Below are 17,311 nucleotides of genomic sequence, written 5' to 3'. Positions count from 1 at the left end.
CACCCCTGCCGACCCTACGGATACCACTAATGCAAAAATCTCCAAATACTGCACATGTGGGTACGGACACACCTAGAATGGAACTGATATGAGCAAGCACTTAAAGAAGAATAGTATTTCTCTTCTCCCAGCTGTTGAACCTACCCAAAGCCCTAGGGATTTTCTCTTCTGACTTGTCTATTTAGATTCAGTTAAGGGCAGGAGCACACCATCTTCTGTGTATGTACAGCATCTAGCACAGGGGTGGGCAAACTTTTTGGCCCGAGGGCCACATCTGGGTGGGGAAATTGCATGCAGGGCTGGGGCAGGGGGTTGTGGTGTGGGAGGGAGTGCAGGGTGTGGGAGGGGTGTGGTGTGCAGGAAGGGGCTCAGGGCAAGGGGTTGGCCAGAGGAGGGCTGCGGGAGGTATGAGGGGCTCAGGGCATGGATTTGGGGTGCAGGAGGGGTTCGGGCTTCGGCGTGCAGCGGTGCCAGGGCAGGCTCGATCTCTGCCTGCCTTGCCTGGTGCCACTCTCAGAAGTGGCCAGCACCACATCCCTGTGGCCCCATGAGTGGGAGGGGAAGAAGAGGGCTCCGTGCGCTGCCCTTGCCTGTGGGTACCTCCCCCGAAGCGCCCATTGGCCGAGATTTCCTGTTCCCAGCCAATGGGAGCCGTGGAGGGCGGTGCCTGGAGGCAAGGGCAGTGCACAGAGCCCTCTTCCCCCACCTCCCGAGGGGCTGCAGGGACGTGGTGCCGGCCACTTCTAGGAGTGGCGCGGGGCTCGTGGCGCGAAGGGGGTGGCAATCCTGCAGGCCGGATCCAAAGTCCTGAGGGGCCGGATCCGGCCCGCGGGCTGTAGTTTGCCCACCCCTGATCTAGCATAACAAAGGCATAGTCTCGATGGGGCTCACTAAGCATTAGTGAAATACAACTAACATTATTAATAGTAAAACTAGTGGGAATTTTTTCCTAAAATTCTCCAGCATAGATATGGTCTTAGCGAGAGACTGACTGGGGGGCAGAAAAAAAAAAACTCTGGGCCACATATAGGGCAGTGCAGCATTGCTAAGTTGTTTCCAAAGTCTTATATTTTGAGATAAATCTTCAACATTTTAGTATTGAGTATATTTCATAATGGAGTTGCAGATTCAGTATTTTGGGTATACCTGGTGGGTATATTTGAAAATTTAAGAGAGACCTGCAAATATTTATTAGAAAAATTGGGCTTTCCTTCTTTATAATCCCTTTCTTCTTTATAATATATAAAGAAAGACCTGAAAGGTGATTGTTTAAATTTATTTTTTTAAAATTTAAAATTTATTTATTTAAAAATTTATTTAAAATTTCTTCTCTGCTTCCTTTTTAATTCAACTTAAGTATCAAGAAAGTCAAGTCTACTCTTCTCTGGTTTTTCTAACGAACCCCTCAGAGATATCAGGAATCTCACCTGTGAATACTGAACACCTTAACAGAAAGAGTGAAGAGGCTGACTCTTTGACAAAGTCTTCCTTTGTCCAAAGCGTTGATTAGTAATTCAAGTTAATTTGCTTTAATAAAAATATAAAAATTCAAATTTTTCAACTAAAAATCCCTTGCCCTCTCAATTGCTCATCTTTCAGTCTCTGGGCTCTCATGATGTCACCATTTCACTAGCTCTTCAGTCATCATGAAGGTAAGATTGGGCCTGAGTTTATTGGAACAAGCCATGCAGAAAACAAACTTAAAAAAACAACAACAATAATTCAGCCCTTTCTTCATACATAGTAAGAAAAAGTAGAAAAGGAAACAAGCAGCCTATTTTCTCCTCCACTTGCAGGTCACTTTTAAAGACATTTTGGAACTGTGTAGTGAAACATGAACAAACCACCACCTATCTAAAAGAAAAATAAAATATTCTGACACATTTAATATGTTCATTTTTTACTTAAGTAAAAATGCCTCCAATCCAAAGGCATATGTATTAACTTTGGTCTATTACCATTTTCCTCAGGCCTGGTCTATACTTTGCCAGGATAGCCATATTGAATAGGAACATGTGTGGGGAAACACACTCTTAACCAACATATGCCAGAAAAGTCCCAGTGTAGACAGTTATAAGAATTTTTTGCCTGTACAGCTTATTTCATTCAGAGAATTGATATAAGTTATACCAGCAGAATAACTCTTTTGCTGATATAAACTGCATCTACATTAGACGAGTTTGCTGGATAGCTATAGAGGAGTGACTATCTGCTTCAGACAAGTCCAGCTCTTTGGTCCCATAACAAATTATGAAAAGAGGTAATCACAGAAAAGTCAATTTATTTTAAAAAGATGCCTGAACGTTGGCACCCTTCTATTAATTTTCCAAAAGAACAGAAGCTATCTTCTTGGTACATTTTTATATTTATGTGTGCGTTATATGATAGAAACAGTTAATAATTAAAGCATTAATATATTAGTTTATATATACAAAAACTATGACATTTTGCCAGCTTGTCACAAAAATTAAATCTATTGAAAAAAGGAAAAAAATAAATAATTACAAGACATTTATGAACTTAACCGCCTCTAGAACATAAGAGCGGCCATACTGGGTCAGACCAAAGGTCCACTGAGCCCAGTATCCTGTCTTCTGACAGTGGCCAATGCCAGCTGCCCCAGAGGGAATGAACAGAACAGGTAATCATCAAGAGATCCATCCCCCGTCACCCAATCCCAGCTTCTGGCAAATAGAGGCTAGGGACACCATCCCTGTCCATCCTGACTAATACCCATTGATAGACCTATCCTCCATGAACTTATCTAATTCTTTTTTTAACCCTGTTATAGTCTTGGCCTTCACAACATCCTCTGGCAAAGAGTTCCACAGGTTGACTGTGCGTTGTGTGAAAAAATACTTCCTTTTGTTTGTTTTAAATCTGCTGCCTACTAATTTCACTTGGTGACCCCTAGTTCTTGTGTTTTGAGAAGAAGTAAATAACACTTCCTTATTTACTTTCTCCACACCAGTCATTTTATAGATCTCTCTCATATCCCCTCTTAGTCGTGTCTTTTCCAAGCTGAAAACTCCCACTCTTATTAATCTCTCCTCATATGGCAGCTGTTCCATATCCTTAATCATTCTTGTTGCCCCTTTCTGAACCTTTTCCAATTCCAATATATCTTTTTTGAGATGGGGTGACCACATCTGCACGTAATAGTCAAGATGTAGACATACGATGGATTTATATAGAGGCAATATGATATCTTCCGTCTTATTAGCTATCCCTTTCTTAATGATTCCCAACATTCTGTTCACTTTTTTGACTGTCGCTGCACATTGAGTGAATGTTTTCAGAGAACTATCCAATCACGCCAAGATCTCTTTTTTGAGTGCTAACAGCTAATTTAGGCTCTATCATTTTATATGTATAGTTGGAATTATGTTTTCCAATGTGCATTAGAACATCTATCTAGAGATAGATATTCTAAAAGATCCTACAAAGAACTTTGAAAAAAGCCCTGAAGTCATGAATAATGTTTGGGGCGTTGGTTATAACCCTCACTCAATCCTTCATGTAATTATGCAGGTGCTTAACTTTAATCATGTGAGTAGATCCATCAAGGTCAAATTAAAATGCTTCCTCTCAATTCTAAATGGTGAGAATCTGCTTTACAGAAAAGTACAGTTTTCTTCTATGGTATATATGAAGTTTAATGGGCAGGTAACAAAGAAAGTTATGCTGGCTGCAAGTTTGCCAATTGCCAATAAAAATCACAGAATGACACTAATGTGTTAAATTATATTTTTAAAAACAGAACACTACCAATCTGCTCTATTTTTAAATAGTTAGTTTTTTACATAAGGAGAACACTGTAGAAACAATATAATTAGGCAAATATTTACTACTACCTGTTGCATTGCTTAAGGGATTATGTTAATTTGTAAACACTAAAATTTCACACCATATTAATTATTATGTGAACTAAAATAGAAATCCTTTACAGTTAAAACCAAAATTATTTTGGAAATATTGCCATTGAGATTAAAATGAAAGTGCATATTTTAATCATTATAGTGATGCCAACAACTATGCTCTGAAACTCACGTGGTTTAGTAATGTAGAAAGCTTTGAGCCATCTTGAATATTCTTCTCCAAGATGTTCAGGACTTTCACTGTTTTATCTGTTGAAAGCTAAAATAAAAATACTTGTATCAAAATAGCAGAAAGAATGTAAACAAATTATTTCTAAGTGGTTAAAATCAAATGTGTGCATGGAAGACAGGGCATACTGTCTAATTCTGGTGTAAAAATTAGGTTGTAAATGCTTGGGGTAGGATCTTAATTTGTGTTTTTACAATTTCTAGCACAGTGAGGCCTTGATCGTGACTGAGGATTCTGATCATATAATAAAACTAAATATGAAGCAATAGTAATAATGGTGATGCCTGTATAGAAATTAAAAATAAACAACAACATTCCATTAGTCTTCTGTTTCTTTGTTTGTTTTTTACAACACATAGGGAGATTAGTAGTAGTTTCTAGTGGTTTGTCACTTGAATTACACAATACAAAAATCTTGAATAAACCACAGTATGAAGTCAGTTTTCATGTTGCAATCAATTTTATAATATGAATTCACTAAGTTTTTCTCATCAAAATGTAATTTGAGAGATTTAGGTTAAATTCTTTATGATTTATTAGAACACCTTCCACAAAAACTGTTCACCCAGATTACACTTTGAACTGGCAAAAATGTATGGGAATATGTTTAATTATGTATATCTGCCACTGCTATCTTCTTGGTGCCAGGAATCAGAATTTGCCAAAACAAAGCACTAATCATGAATCCTGGTTGGCTAGAGTAAGTTTTGTTTTTAATTTATTCTACAGTTTATGGACAACTACAAAATAATTTCAACACTGTGTTGGTACTGGTGCATATATATTTTATTCTCACAGGGGGACTGTGCTGAAAATAAAGTAATTCTACATGACCTACTCATGTTCTACAAAATTAAGACCAGGAAATGAGTGGAGCTTGCTGACCCTTTAAGAATGGGGGCCACTAGCCCAGGTCTTACTGGAACTCAGTCCTGTAAGGCCACTGGTTTCTGGGAGATGTAGACCTCAAGTGACTGAGGGATGACGACTCATCAGGCGATATACAACCACTTTGTAAAAGAACTGTTTGTGCTCAGTATGATGTAGGAACTGGCAAGAACTCCAGCCAGTAGAAGCTGAGGCCTAAGGAGACTTGTAGGGAGCAAGGGCTAAGGCTTGGAAATATCTAGGGAGGAGATGCACCCAGCCCAAAAAGAGGAGTGAGGGCACTCATGGATAAGGCCAGAAGGGAGGCCTAGAGCTGGGGCTACTGAAAACCATAGGAAGAGGTTCATATACTAAGGAATCCAGAAGTCTTCGTAAGAAGTGGCCCTGGAAAGACAGAGTCAGGATAGTAGTGAGGTTGAGAACAGAGAGCTCATAGTGTAGAATCGCATGGTTGGATACCTATACTAGGAAGAGGGTATTAATCTTAGAGGGGTGATACCAATAACCTGCTTCAACAGGATAAACCCCCAAAATGAAGCCCAGGAAGGCATAAAAAGAAAGCCATAGCTTGTTGAGGGCACAGATATTGTTTAGCCTAGGAAAGGGAACCCTGAATTAACAGGGATGTAAGGCTACTGGGCCTGGGGGAAAGGAAATCCAGTGAGAGAAGACTGCTGGGAAGAAGACTGCTGTTGTACTCTGGGAAAAGGGTGGACTTTGTGACATCACCCTCTAACTACATCATCTCAATGCAACAAAGCACTGAGGACCACTAGCTGAAAGGAGGGAAATTGAGACAAGCACATAACAGGAAGAAGTGAGAACACAGTTACAGAGCGGAAATGTATTTTATACATTTAACACTGAAGTGTTATGTACATTTTCATTTTTAAGATCATGACATACCTTGTCCATAATGCCCATTGCCTTAATTTTTGCAGATTCACTACCCAACTCATTAAGCTGATGTTTTCCCAATAGCAACTCCTGTGGAATCTCATCATCATCACCTTAAAAAAAGAAAGGAAAAAAAAAGGAAAAAAAGGCAGTTTACATCTACTCCAATTAACTTCACTAGTTTTAAAAATAGGCTGCTTATTCTGATGCACAAATATGGATTTAGGAGCCTAAATTCAGGCACCCATTTCTGAAAATCCTTGGCCAAAGCATTTTAATATGTCCAGCAAAACAGGCAGTTCACTTAACCCATTAGAGAATCCCTTTGTCTCAAAAAATCAAAAAGAAATATGGGTGTCATTCTACAATTAAACCTTTTTGCACTATCAATGGATTAAAAATGTACATAACATTGCTGAATGTTTTATGAAATATCTTAAAATTTATAATTAGAACTGGGTGGGAAACAATTTTCCCAAAACATGTGAATTTGAGATTTCAAAACCATTTTTCCATTCTAAATTGAGACAAAAAATAAAAATCTCATTTTTTTTTTACCACCCGATAACAACCCCCGTCCCCTGCCAAAAAAAGTCAGATTAGGTCAATCAGAACATTGTGTTTCAGTGTTAATACTTATATTTTTAACTATTTTTGGTGTAAATTAATTAAAATTTCAAAATGAAATGTCATTTCAAACCAAAAAATTGTTTTCAAAATATTGAAATGAGATATTTCAGTGTTTGAAACTTTTCAAATGTTTTTTCCAACTGGGAGATTTTTCAAAATCAATCCTTTCCTACTAACTGTTTTGGTTTCAACAAATCAAAATTTTCTGACAAAGTAGGTGTCATTGGGAAATTCCCAACCAGCTTTTTAGTTAAATTTCACTCAGTATTTTGAAGAGCTACTGATTGCATACAAAATTGTACAAGTGATTATTTATTTGTTTATTTTTTCAGAGGTAAGACCTAGAGTAAATCTATTAAGTTATCAATATGCCAATACCCAATTGTTTGCAACAATACAGCTTCTAGTGCTTTAGCTGGGGTAGGGAGAAATTTTTGAAAGCACCTCAGGGATTTAGGAGCACAAATTCCATTAACTTTCAATGGGAGTTACGCTACTAAATACCTTAGGAGCATTCTCTTTCAAAACATCTTCAATCCCCAGTGCTGATGACCCATTAAGGGAGGTGTAATGCAGAAGATAATCACATTTGGGATAGATATTCTCCCCACCCCAGTAGCTTAAGGTTTGCATCTGTTGTGGTTTGTCTCTCTTCTAAGTCCTGCAAGGAACCAAGGTTGGAGGAAGAAGAGCAATTAGAAGGTGGTGGAGGAGCTTATCCGTGGTGGCAGCCAAAAATGAGAAAGGAGACATTTCCCAGAGTGTACACCAGAGGCAGACAAGTTACAAAGAAGAGTCTATGAAATAAAATGCTTAGATGCAAATTTTGTAAAGGCTTCGTGTGGTTTTGTACAACAGAAAGAGCAGTAGAGAAATTTCTGACATATTACCAAATGTAGTAAAATCCATGTCTTCCAAATTTTCCAAAATATTTTCTACTGAAGCAGTAAACCTCTTAAAAGTTGAAGAATCCATCATTTCTGGTGAAAAAGAAAAGTATATATAGTTGAGTTATATACAACAGACAACATAACCTGAAGAAAACAACAAATTCAACCTTCCGAAAAGTTACCTTCAGGTGTTAGTTTAGGTTCATAAGCCTTCCTTTTCTTTTGTTTTTCTTTTTTCTTCATTTTTCTAGCCACTAGGAAACAAATTAAGAGCTTAAAATGAAGATATCTGAAACAAATGTTTTTGTTCAGTTTCGTAAAATATTCTGTTGAAGTTGGATACATGAATATTAGAAGCCATAAACAACATTCTTTAGACTAGCCTATCCACATTTAATATGCTTATATTAAGAATGCAAGGAAGGGTTATATTAATTATATTGAGTAAGATGTACTTTAATACTGATGAATTACCATCACTGAGGGGAGGAGGAGGAGAATAATCATCCATGTCAGAGTCTTCTGGAGTACGATTGCGATAACGGCTACTACCAGAAGTCCTTCTTCCTTCGTGATAATGACTGCTTCTCCTATGATCACCAGAACTTCTCTTATCATGCTCCTCACACTCCCAAGCTTTATCATCATCTCTGTCCTTTTTATGTTTTTTCCGAGAAGCTAGAAATGAAGCAAGTTTTCATTAGATAAACTGAAATCAGAATTATTTACAAGTTTAAGCAAATTTGTGTACCACTGTTACATTAAGCAAGTGTGCATTATAAACCTATAACATTAAAAACCCAGCCATGACATTATCCTAATCATAATTTCTGAAGAACATATAAAGTCCATGCCTGAAACAGGAAGAGAGGCCTGTTAAATTTTTAAAATACTTACTCAGAATGCCTGCCCTTTTAAATAGAATAAGGGAGGGAAAGTTGTAGGGTAAAATTTTTCATAAGTGCGTAAGTGACTTGAGCTCCCACGTTTCATTTTCATTAGGCATCTAGAACCCCAACTCTTATGGACTTTCAATGAGACTTGAGGTTCTAAATACCTACATCACTTTTGAAAATGGGATTTAGGAGTTTAAGTCAGTTAAGCCCATATTTTTAAAGGTATTTAGGTATTGCAATGCCTAACTGATTTAGAGGCCTAAATATTATTTTCAAAAGGGATTTAGACACTTAGGAAATCCATGTTGTTCCTGGACAAAGGGCTAAACAGTGAGGAGGCAAAATTTGCATATTATACAAAATTACTCAAGATAGTTAAGTCCAAAGCAGACTGTGAAGAGTTACAAAGGGATCTCAGAATACTGGGTGACTGGGCAACAAAATGGAGGATGAAATTCAATGTTGATAAATGCAAAGTAATTCATATTGAAAAACAATCCCAATTATACATACAAAAGGGTAGGGACTAAATTAGCTGTTACCACTCAAGGAGGAGATCTTGGAGTCATCATGGACAGTTCTCTGAAAATATCTGCTCAAGGTGCAGCAGCAGTCAAAAAAGCTAACAGAATGTTAGGACCCATTAGGAAAGGAATAGATAATAAGACAGAAAATATCATAATACCACTATATAAAATCTATGTTATGCCCATACCTTGAATACTGCGTGCAATTATGGTTGCCTTGTCTCAAAAAAAGATGTATTAGAATTGGAAAAGGTACAGAGAAGGGCAACAAAATGATTATGGGCATGGAACAGAGGAGAGATTAAAAACATTGGGACTGTTCAGTTTAGAAAAGAGATGACTAAGGCGGAATATTTTACAGGTGTGTAAAAACATGACCAGTGTGGAGAAAGTGCATAAGGAAGTGTTATTTACCCCTTCACATAACACACGAACCAGGTAGTCACCTGATTAAATTAATAGGCAGCAGATTTAAAACAAACATAAGGAAGCACTATTTCACACCATGCACTGTGTATATGTGGAACTCATTGCCAGGGGATGTTGTGAAGGACAAAAGTATAACTGGGTTAAACAAAAATTAGGTAAGTTCATGGAAGACAGGTCTATCAGTGGCTATTAGCCAAGACGGTCAGGGATGCCACCCCATACTCTCTGGGTGTTCGCAAACCTCTCACTGCCAGAAGCCGGGACTGGACGACAGAGGATGGATCACTCAATGATTGCCTGTTGTGTTCATTCCCTCTGAAGGATTTGGCATTGGCCACTGGCGGAAGACAGGATACTGGGCAAGACGGACCATTGGTCTGGCCCAGTATCGCCATTCTTCTATTCTTATGTTCTTAAATCCCATCACTGTTGAGTGCAGCAATGCCTAAATACCTTTAAAAAACTGGGCCTTAGGATTTTTTAAATTTTAATTATGATACATTACACAAAATTCAGTGTTCTGAAGGTGAGTAGCTAAAAGGTGGAAGCTAGAGACAAAACCCCAGAGCCAGAGAATGAGACTGTGGCTGAAACCAGAGACAGTAACTGTAGCCAGCAGAACTGACAACAGGACAAATCTCACAGGCTAATCAAACTGTGGTAGAAATCCAAACAGCTGAACAGTGGTTAATTCCAAGCGAGATTCGTGTACTTATGGAACTGATAAAAATGGTTGCGAATGTGTATGTCAGCGGTGGAAAGCTAGCAAAGCAATTGCTCATGAAACTACTTGGAGACAAGGAAAGCAATCTGGGATGCTTGGAAGTTGGGAGAAATACTGGAAGGGAAATAAGTGCTTGGGGACTGTCCCACCTCTGTCACCTCTTAAAGGAATGGTTTCAGAGTAACAGCCGTGTTAGTCTGTATTCGCAAAAAGAAAAGGAGTACTTGTGGCACCTTAGAGACTAACCAATTTATTAGAGCATAAGCTTTCGTGAGCTACAGCTCACTTCATCAGATGCATATCGTGGAAACTGCAGCAGACTTTATATATACAGAGAGAATATGAACCAATACCTCCTCCCACCCCACTGTCCTGCTGGTAATAGCTTATCTAGATAATAGCTTATCTAGATAAGCTATTACCAGCAGGACAGTGGGGTGGGAGGAGGTATTGGTTCATATTCATATTCTCTCTGTATATATAAAGTCTGCTGCAGTTTCCACGATATGCATCTGATGAAGTGAGCTGTAGCTCACGAAAGCTTATGCTCTAATAAATTGGTTAGTCTCTAAGGTGCCACAAGTACTCCTTTTCTTAAAGGAATGACACTGTATAAACCTGAACTGCTGATTTAAACAAAAACAAAAAACCACCACCTTTTCAAAAGGCGCCAAACCTTTTCTGGAGTCAGGGGAACTCTACTTATTCAAGAAGTTTACAAAAATCTGTTTTATTCTTCCTTAGTATCAGATCTTAGTTCATTTTGAGGCTGACTTATCTAAATGTAAGTAAGTACCAGCTGCTTCACAGGGGCCAATGCCTAATTTTCAGTTAAGTTTTCTAAAAAGTGTTTTTCTTTAGAATGAAAGCAAACATTAAGGGAGGATTTTAAGAGATGGGTATTACGCATCTTACCTGCTGTTCTGAAATCTGTGCTGCACGGGATTTGTATCTGAACAAGCATACTTATTTCTTCTCCACTGAGCAGCATAGAACCTGTCCCAAGATGCTCGATGCTGAAAGGACCTTCAAATTTTTGCTAAGTGGCCTGTATTTTTACCTGGCCAGAGAGACCAGTAGTTCTAGTGATTGTGCAAACTAGGAAACTTTTAGTGCAGGGTAGCAGGGTCCACACGAACAGTGAGTGCGCAGCATACTAGTGAGCTGTAGATTTACTCTATACCTTACCACATACTAATTGTTCATCTAGACAAGCCCATTGTATAACACAGGTTTACTCTGGAAAGTGTCTCTAAAAATGGCATTACTCTACTGACAATTTCCAGATGAAATTTTCTTCATTTGGCAAATAAACGTGTATTTAACCTGGCTTCCTGCAAATCAATTTGGAATCTGAAAACCAGGAAAGTTCCTCCTTGAAATGTGCATCATCACTAGTAATAAAAGTTCTGCAGGCCATCTAGTCCAGCATCCTGTCTCTTACAGGGATAATATCAGTAGAGCTGGTTGGAAATCAGAATTTTTGGTTTATGGGAAGTATTGACATTTCAAAATTTGTTTTCATTGCAAAATGGAACAAAATTATATTCTGAAAATGATTCTGAAATTGTTTCTTTTTTATTTTTATTTTCACATTTCATAGCAGATCAATAATAATAATAATAATATAATATGCCCTATAACTGATGTCATATGAAAATAATATATTTTCAAATTTTATTGTTTTAAAACCATGAAAGGTAGCCACAACTTAGTATTGACAAACATGTTATCGTATTTTCTAGATCAATCAGTATTAAGTTGCAACTCCCCTTAAGAATTTTAGAACAGTAAAACAAAAATAGAATATTTCAACTATGTCATTATGTCATGTCAGTAGGAGTATTACCACCACTACTGGTATGATAATATTGAAACATAATAAAAATATAAATATGAAAAACTATAAACATTCAAAACAAAACTATTCCCCAAAATAAAAAAATTCTGAAATGAAACAGTTGAAAAAACATTTAGACAAAAAATTTTCAACCAGTTTTAAAGTACCAAATACTTCTGAAGAAGATGTAAGGACCATAAAAGTAGGCATATGCGGGATAATCTGACCCCACATTAAGTCTCATCCTGATCTCTAGGAGGTAAAGCTTGATGTAAGCCATGAAACAGGTTTAATATTCCTTCCAAAATTGTTAATTATAATTCTGGATATTCTTGATATCCACATAAATACCCAATGCATTTTTCAATCTTGTTAAATTCTTGGCCTTAACAACTTCCCATGGCAACGAGTTCCACGGTTAAATCCAAGCTGTGTGAAAAAATATTTTCTTTTATCCATTTTGTATTTCCCATCTTTTAATTTAATTAAATGTCCCCTTTGTTCTTGTGTTAGGTGAAAGGAAAAAAACCCTTCTCAGTCTACCTACTCACTGCAACCTCCTCATTTATTCATCTCCATGGTAAGAGAACAATTCAATTCACTCCCTCTCTTCATACCAAAATGTGTTCATGCTTTTGATCATTCTTGTCACTCTTCTCTGAACCCCCTCTAATTCTGCAATATCATTTCTGAAATGGCATGACCAGTACCATACACAGTAGTCCAGATGAGGCTGCACCACTGATGTATAAAGGCATTACATGAATATCTGTATTATTCACCATCCTATTCTTTATGCATCTTAACAGCTTTTTTGACTGGAGCTACACATTGAGTAGAGATCTTCACTTAAGTTTCTACAATGACACCCTAGTCCCTTTCTTGAGTAGATCCAATTAATTTTGAACCCTGTAAGGTGTGTGAGTTGTTTAAATATTTCCTTGCAATGGGATTACTTTGTATTTATCAACATTCAATTTCATTTGCCACTATGTTGTCCATTTACATAACCTTTTTAGGTCTTTCTGGATTTCCTCATAGTCTTTTCTGATCTGGACAAACATAAGTAACTTTGCATCACCTGTAAATTTTGCTACCTCACTACAGTCCTTCCTCCCTTTCCAGAATATATTAAACAACACAGAACCCAATATGGAATCTTGAGGCAACCCTGTTAATTTTCATCATGGAAAAAGGTTAACAGCCAGGTGCCCCAAAATTCTGTACATCATGGTCAAAACAGCAGCCATTGGTGTCTTTAAAAAAAAGGTAGTGTACTCCTCTTTGGGTTTCCATCTGGATGTGATGAGATTTCTCTTTTAGAGTAGGTGATAGAATTGTCTGTGGTCTCAATCAGACCCATGGGAGCTCAGTATCAGATTATAATACATGATTTTGATGACCATCTTGCTTTTCCTCCCCCAAATAACTTCCATTCAGGCCTGATTTCAAAGGTTATCTCAAGAGCTGTTAGAACTAGAAGTAATTTTGATTTGTCCAAGCAATAATACCCTCCACCCCCAGAGGATGGGGCAGTCCAAAAAAGGCTGTGTCTGAGAAACCCACTGGGAAGAAGGAGACCAAGAGTCTCCTTTTTTCTTCTTCTTGTGTTTCCAGTTAGGAAAAGTGACAGGTTGGTTTGTGCGTGTTTTCTTTTTTGAGGCTTAAAAAAATTCCTACGGCCACATCACAAGGAGAGTTGTTTGGTATGACGAATTCCAGACCTCTGACTGATCTAGCCCCTGTATGCAGTCAAATCTATCAGTCTGCCTCCAGTACTCCAGGGAGAAGGAGACTATTCCCCAGTTCAGTTTGTCAGACATGGAGGAGACATGAGAATTTACAAAACTAGCTATTAAGATAGTAAATAGCATTATGTGGCAGCACTAGGAGTTTGAGATCCCTGACTGCAAAAATCACAGTGGAACTAAAGTATGGGTGAAGATAGATGATAAATATTCAGTTTTAAAATATGGGTGGTCACCAAATTCATTAAATTATTTTTTCAACATTTTCATATAGAATATTATCTATGTAAAACTTCTCAGGTCTTTTTTAATGGTCTTTTCTTTAACCTGAGTCTAAAAGTGTCCTAGAGCACAAGTGAAAAAGTCTACGAGATATTCTGCCATACATGTAGGATTGGGGAGAGAAGTTTAACAGGCTACCTATTCATCTTGCGTGGTAAATTTAGGTTTAGTAATTTTTCCTAAAAATAAGTTACTCAGTCAACGAGTTATCTAGACCCCAAACTTAACTAGTTCTTATATTGTTTTGACTAGTCAGCTAAGAAATCTGTTAGCAAGAGCAAAGAGTTATCCTGCTGTGTAATAGTAGTAATAGAATGATGTACTACTTACATTCAAAAGCTTCTTCGCTTTCATTGTCTTCATCAGAACTGATCTCAGCATATTTTGGTTTCTCATTAACTGTGCTACGTTTGCGCTTGTTCATTTTCACACGTTCACAAAGTGGCATGGTGGATTCAATTTCTGCCAGGAGCTCAGGAGGCAACTCCTTTAACACTGACTGATCTATGCTACCTATTAATGAAGAGTAAGAAGAGTAAATGTAGATCACTAAGGGACCAAAGCTGTAGTCCTTTCTCAGGACTAATTCTAATAGAGCACCCACTAAATATCTCATAGTTAGATATTCTTGAAAGTAACTGATGTCATGAAGTCCTCTGTCCAAAGTTTTATATTTTGTCAACTTTACAATTAAAATGATCATACTGTATCTCTTACAAATGTACTTTAAAAAAATATTTACCAGCATATACATGATACAAATTCAACCAGCGACCTTCACATACATTTCCCTCACTCCCACTAAACAGAGTCTTACTTTAGTTGGTTGTCCAAATTTGCAGAAGTGTTTAAAAAAATTAGGCTAAGTCAGGATTCAGTATGCATCATGGTCACATTTCTACTTATTCTGCAACATCTCCTTTACCAGTGCACATAAGAGGATTACTTTGCAATATCAGAGGGTGGAAACAAAAGCAATCAGAATTTATAAGGTTGTTAACTTTAAAAAATAAGGCCCAGATGACTAGCACACCTCAATTGTTTCCTATGTAGAAATACAACTTTTTTGTGGCTATTACAGAGTTCATTTTTGTTGCTCTTTTCTTAAGCTTAACACAAACTTAAAAAACTTAAAGCGATTGATTAGGTACCAAATAAAAAGAAACAGCAAATAGGAGTACACTATTTTCTACTAATATTCCTTACAGTACCAGAAAGATTATGTAGCATCACATTGCTGTCATCACACATTTTGGTAGTGCTGTTAGGCCTATACAAAGCCAGGACCTCTTAAAGACACTCTTCTATAGGAAGGGTCACACACATATTTCTTAGCAATCAGCCAGGAAAACCAAATTAGTTCAAAGACCAAGTATTATGCTTCAGCACTGGTTCTAATGCACCAATCCTTCACAGACTTATACAGGTGCATATATTTATGCACTGAATAGCTTCACTGAAGTTAATGAGACTACTCATAGCGCAAAAAGCATGTGCATAAGTCTTTAGAGAATTGTGGCCTAAATAAAGGCATGACAAAAAGCAACTCTGGAGGGGAAGACAAGGAGTGCCAGGGGACAAGAAGAACATGTTTCTGCAACTCAGTTTTTAGTATTTTCTTTCTTGTTGAATTCAACAGGATATGGTCTGCTCTGTACAAATCATCTCTCACCAAAGTTTCTTAAGAAGAGTTGAGGTTATTATATACACAGAGCCTCATTTGTTCAGGTACATATAGAAACACCTGGAAAATCCAAGTTTATGCATAAGAAATGAGTCTTATGGTAACAAGCATTAGTCTACAAAACACATGCTAATGATTTTGCTCTGCTTCAAATTTACAGGATACTTATAAAAACTAAAGGGACACAACTTTCAAACAGAAATGTGATTTTTATTTCCTAAAATATTTAAGAGTAAAACATTGAGGAAAATTTGTTTTCAATGTATTTCATTTTTGCATTTGATAGTGGATTTAGTGTATAGTTTTACTGTTAGCACACTGCACAGTCAGTCACCTTTTCCTCTAGTTTGTGTGCCTTTTTTGAACAGTAGTATGGGAGGGGAAAACATTTTGCAGTTTTCTTTAGATAAGATTTTTAAAACCACAAAAATTGGCAGAAGGCAACAGGGGCAGCTGAACTACCTGAAACTCCATTCAAGTTTTGAAATTGACTAGGATACGTTGATGAAGTGCCTCTAATATATTAGCTACCATGCATGTTAAACCTTTTTTATATTTGTACACTACAATATATTTGTAACAATCAAAAATAAGTATAATGAATCATAATTTATACTTGGGAATCTTTACATTTTAAAATATAAAGACATTTTATGTGTATGTATTTTACTATACAGCATTGTAAACAAAATTTCTGAACACTGATATGTTGTCAGATACAATCCATCACTTTTCACACTTACCTCTGTAAAGTCCTAACTACATCATAATCAATCACGTTGGTGAACCCTGTGAGAACATAGCTGCCACCAACATGGTTAAAGTGTAGTTCAATTTTACAGTATAAACAAAATGTGTGTTATAACCTTGTCTGTGAAATATGCTAAAGCTTTGGCAGATCCAAATATAATATTTCCTAGTTAAAATAACAATTCTGTGATCCACGATTAAATAATACTGTAATGAGGAATACTAGAAAAATACGTGGGGAGGTTGGCATACAAGATATGTACTTTTTCTGAAAAAGTTCTCTAAAACAGCTTCAGTCTGAGCGTTCAAATGTATATTAAAAGCTTTGACAGTTAATATTAAAAAAATACTTTAAAAATATATTCACGCAAGTAACCTAACAGACAAGTCCCAGAGTTCAGTGACCAAAAACGGCACCCTGTTACGCTTTTCCAGAATAACTTTTTCCCTAAAATTCCTAGATTCACATAAATAATTTCAGCTTGTATCTGTAATTAAAAAAAACATCTTTAATTTTAATGAAAATACTTTCCCCTACCTAGTTGATCATCTAAATTAATAATCCAAATTATCAGTCGATTTTATTCTGAGAAATGTCATGGTATTTGCATTTATTTTACAACCTGAAAAAAATACAAGTAACTTGCTTCCCTCAGCTTCCTTTATTTACACTATTCAATAATAGGATCAGAAGCCTTTCACGGTATAGCATTTTGTCTGTTGGCATCTTTATTTTATTACAAAAGACTAAAAGCCCATTGGTACAATTAAATGCCCCCAAACTTAGCTAATCCCGGGGTAAAGTTGCCCAGTAGTGCACTGTGATGTTTCAGAATGCGTTGTGGCTAAATTTAAAACACTATGAACCAGGAAATGAAGAGTTGACACACACACTACCCTTGCAATGCAACTTTAACTTTACCCCAGCTGGAGATGGCAACAGCCACTAGGAATGGCTCCATAAGGGTGGTGTAAAGATTAACAAACTATCAAGGAGAATGGATTCTCTATCTTTGAAT

At 37.0% G+C, this 17,311-nt stretch overlaps 1 protein-coding gene across 6 annotated transcripts in view; it reads right to left on the bottom strand.

Annotated features, from left to right (window-relative positions):
• Positions 1 to 17,311, bottom strand: part of NIPBL (NIPBL cohesin loading factor) — a 294,662-nt gene that overhangs the window by 83,458 nt on the left and 193,893 nt on the right. For 5 of the 6 annotated variants that reach the window (XM_073343794.2, XM_073343792.2, XM_073343793.2 and 2 more), the window contains 6 exons: positions 14,189 to 14,371; positions 7,887 to 8,090; positions 7,595 to 7,666; positions 7,413 to 7,502; positions 5,902 to 6,005; positions 4,051 to 4,137 (listed from right to left, as the gene is read on the bottom strand). In XM_073343794.2, coding sequence (XP_073199895.1) covers positions 4,051 to 4,137; positions 5,902 to 6,005; positions 7,413 to 7,502; positions 7,595 to 7,666; positions 7,887 to 8,090; positions 14,189 to 14,371 — 740 coding nt within the window. The remainder of the gene's footprint in view (positions 1 to 4,050; positions 4,138 to 5,901; positions 6,006 to 7,412; positions 7,503 to 7,594; positions 7,667 to 7,886; positions 8,091 to 14,188; positions 14,372 to 17,311) is intronic. The other variant, XM_073343795.2, reaches the window with a different exon arrangement.

This window comes from Lepidochelys kempii, chromosome 5 (assembly GCF_965140285.1).
Source record: "Lepidochelys kempii isolate rLepKem1 chromosome 5, rLepKem1.hap1, whole genome shotgun sequence".
Classification (NCBI taxonomy): domain Eukaryota; kingdom Metazoa; phylum Chordata; order Testudines; family Cheloniidae; genus Lepidochelys; species Lepidochelys kempii.
The sequence above is the reverse complement of the archived record's forward strand: the minus strand, read 5'-3'. Positions and strand labels throughout refer to the sequence as shown.